This window comes from Poecilia reticulata, linkage group LG12 (assembly GCF_000633615.1).
Source record: "Poecilia reticulata strain Guanapo linkage group LG12, Guppy_female_1.0+MT, whole genome shotgun sequence".
Taxonomy (NCBI): domain Eukaryota; kingdom Metazoa; phylum Chordata; class Actinopteri; order Cyprinodontiformes; family Poeciliidae; genus Poecilia; species Poecilia reticulata.
The window spans coordinates 414,873-418,906 of NC_024342.1; the positions used below are offsets into that span (position 1 = coordinate 414,873).

The following is a 4,034-nucleotide window of genomic DNA, read 5'->3' on the forward strand; positions in this document are numbered from 1 at the left end:
ACTAAGAACTTGCCTCTATTTAGTCAAATCCATATCATCATTGTCATTTTCTACCAGAGTTGCCTTTCCAGTCCAGTCACAAACCAGTTTATGCCAACCACCTTTTGCGTCCGACCTTCTTTTCTGTAAAGAAAATCCTTTTGACAATTTTGCTCCTGGAGATATTGTTCTGCACTGGTTTTCGAGCTCTGACGTTCTTTTCCCTTTTGTTTAAGGTTTTCTTTTATGTCATAGACTGATTTGACAATAAAGATATTTGATGTTTTCGTCACTAGGCTAGATTATGTGCACACCTGCAGCAGCCAACTCCGTCAACCGTGCTCTTTGTCGCTATTTTGTGGAGAACTGCAAGAACTGACAGAAGTAATGAACACAGAAACCAAAACATTTTTTGCAGTAACCTAGCTAACAGGAGGCAGTTCAGTCAGATAGTTTGTCTTTCTAATTGTAATTGTAAGTAATACCAATATTCTTGAATGTTCTCTAAAAGTTCAACCAAATCTCTACAAAGTATAAATTATACATTTTCTATTTATCCATGCATCAAACAAGTTTTCCGCTATTCATTTTAAGAAATTCCATCAAATTTAAAACCTACAAACACAAATACAAAATTGCAGCAACTTGTTTGTTAAAAACAAAACTGTAACAAACACAGATTGAAAGACAGATTTTTTTGTAATGAGCAACTGTGCCACTAAAAAAAGTGCATAAACACCAGTAGTAAAAACAACTGATGTCAAAAAGACCAATAACACATATTTTATAATTATCAAAACTGATTGTAAGAGAATGCATACTGTGTGTTTATCTCTAAAGCTTGACTGGTTATGAGGCAGATGTAGACAGTATCTGAAAAAGCAAGTACACCAGATGTGGTCATAATGTGTCAAATTTAGAGAATGAGAACCCTTTTATAGTTTAATATTGGATGAAAATGATTCCAATATGGATCCTTGTATTGCCAATTGAATCTCACCTGCTGGTATTATTTTAATAAATGGATGGTTTATTTTTTATAAAGTGACATTAACATCACAACATTTAAAATTCACTATGAATAGTTAGATTGTCAGTATTATTATGGGTTTACTAAATGTAACGTGGTTATGTAAAACATAACTAAAATTAATAATGAATAACATAAATGGCTTATTTACATTAAAATCTCACATAAAATAGCAGTATATAAACTCAAGGCGATTTTTCAGGAAGTTACAGATTTTCCTTATTGTGTCTGCAAATTGAAAGACTGTCTAATTTTTATGCTATCCCAGCGGGAACTGCTGACAAATAACGGTAAACACAGGAGACTGAATGAATCAAACTGACCGCTGGAAGAAACCACGTCACTCACGTTATGTAGTATGGAACCTGTAGTTTATAAAGCATTTTAATGTATCTGAGATGGTTACAAGAGAACTACAAACCCCAGCGTCAGCTGCGAGATAGAGCGTGACATACGCGTGCACTAACACTATGGCGTTGTGCAGCCGTGTTTGACAGGCAGGCTAGGATCTCAAAAACATCCCCGGACCGACGCGTCTGCGCCCACTAATCTTCTGCCAGCAACGGCGGGACGACAACTAAAGATGAGCTCCAGAATTAAGTAAGAATACTTTGCCGCAGTTTTTCTGGAGGTTGTTAGCAGGCTGCTGTTGTTAGCTTTGTTCTCACAGTCCCTGAGAACGAAAGAATATGGAAGGCCCTGACTTGTTGCGACACTGGTTGAAATACTGGTGCCTCTCCCTCCACTTATCTGACCAGAGAATAACATTGCGTTGTTAAAGCTTTTAGACTGTGAGGTTAACTATCATCCATAGAAGCTGCTAGTTAGTTGGTGCTTTTGCTAAACAAGCAGAAAAACAGATAAGTGGCGCCGAACGTCATTATGAAAGATGCAGTTGTTATGGTAACTGTGGGACATTATTACTAAACAGTGTGTGAGGTTTCAGGCCTGAAGTGCTGAAAAAAAAGTTAATGATAAAATATTGAAATATGACTTGTCAAACATGCTTTTCTATGGGTTTCAATTGTGTTAATTATATGCGATTCTTATCGTCTGCTTAGTCAGGTTCTTTAGTTTTTTTTCTCTCTTTTGAGTTATTTACAAAATTGACTATTTAGAGAAAATAACTCAAGTTTTGATAAGTAAAATGTAAAAGTGAACAGAAATATTACCAAGTTATTTCGCATTCCTTTGAATAAGTCAGGCCACCTATCCTCACCTGCAATAGGGTAGAGTTGTTCAGTTGTTTTTAAAAATATGAGTCAGTCACATGGCAGCAACTTAGTGCATTGAGACATTTAGACATGGTGAAGACAAAGCAAACATTGGTGATGTATTGTGATGGCAATGTAAGGTCCAATAATATATAACTATTTTCTTCTTTCGTCTTTTTCTCATTGTTCTTACACCCAGTCGGTGCATAAATGTTCACTCCCATAAAGCTCCTCCCTAGAGCTGCAGTCCCCAGTTGAACACCCTTTCCCCGATCCTCTACAACACAGCTCCTTTAGGCTAGCAACAGCATCAATTAACAAACACCTAGAATTGCACATCTGTTAAGTTTATCAGGGTGTAACACTCTTAGGAATGATTGTAAACAGCATAATGTAGGAGCATTGTTGTGTTGACGTACTGAAGGCGAAGTGTCAGAAAGAGCTGTGCTAAGCGTAGCAATTTAGAGGAGATGATTTACACTGTGTACATTTATTTACTATATTGGGTAGAATTTCTATTTAATTTGTTTGTTTGTTTACCAATCTCTTATTTGTTGTTTAGTTACTTCTTTCTGATTTTTCTTCATTATCTGTCTCATTCTGTTACAAGTTTATTCTGCACGGAGACATGTAAAATGTATTAAGTAAGTCAAATGCAGGTTAAATGAAAACAATCAATCCTAAGTTACTAAATCAAAACTTCCTGAGAGCATGGCTAATTGCTTTGTGGTGGCTCTGATTGGTTGTTTCTGACCGAGCAGAGCAATTCTGCAGATCACAGGGAGGAGGAAGAGGAGCGCGATTTCTTTTTTTTTCTTCACACATTCTCTGTCTCATGTTAGGACATCAAAAGTTTTAAAACTTTTTAGGACATCAACAACTTTTATTTCTTTTTTAAAGGTACATGCTGCAGCTATAAGGAGATGTTCAATGTGAGAGAACACTGTCTGATAGAGCTCCAATGCCGCCAAATCTGTGAAATATTATGTCTCAGTAGCATGTAGCAGCAGTCCAACAGTGAGAGCAAAACTCACCCAGGAGAAAAATAAATATACTAAGCATGTTAAATTTTAGCACACTTGAACACACTTGAAGCCAAGTATATCAGTATACTTGAATTGTGTTATTTTGTAACAACAAATTTTGTATTTAGTGTATTTTAAGTAATTAAATTATTGAAAATCACGATTTAAAGTGTACTAAGTGTATTATGACATGCTTTTTTTGGAACAACTAAAGATATACTTTGTATACTTTAAGTATACAGCTTTTTATGTAATATAAATCTGCTTGATTACTATATCTTAAGTGTACTATTTTTGTGATTGAATTACATTTAAAATATATTTAGAATGTATTATAAGTATATAAGCATTACATATTTTATATATTAGTAGTGTGATCACAGAATGCTCAATTACACTTTTATTTCATTACTACACTCTTAGAAATGGCTGTAAATTTACGGTGGAATTCCAGCAGTAAGATACTGTTATTCCAAAATACGTAGGATAATTTGATGTCTTCTTCTCTTGTCAAAATGAAGACTGACAACTGGCAGTAAACTACCGCAAAATAATTGTACAATGCATTTTTTTCCTGGGCAAGATATTTTACTTGTATTTGCATCTTAGAAAATCAGCATTTAAAGACGATATTAAACTGAAAGAAAAAATACTTTCCATAATAAATCTTTTAGGGAATGAATCAGAATCTACAGAACATAATCAAAAGTGTTAGATTACCAGTGTTGGTGTTGTATGTTAAAAATACAATGTTAATTAAACACTTGTTTAGTCAAATTCAAAGAT

At 34.6% G+C, this 4,034-nt stretch overlaps 1 protein-coding gene across 3 annotated transcripts in view; it reads left to right on the top strand.

The window, feature by feature from the left end:
* The first annotated feature begins 1,449 nt into the window (after positions 1-1,449).
* dennd1a (DENN/MADD domain containing 1A) overlaps positions 1,450-4,034 on the top strand; it is a 43,786-nt gene continuing 41,201 nt past the window's right edge. For all 3 annotated transcript variants that reach the window (XM_008423083.1, XM_008423085.1, XM_008423084.1), the window contains exon 1: positions 1,450-1,609. In XM_008423083.1, coding sequence (XP_008421305.1) covers positions 1,593-1,609 — 17 coding nt within the window. In that variant the 5' untranslated portion in view covers positions 1,450-1,592. The remainder of the gene's footprint in view (positions 1,610-4,034) is intronic.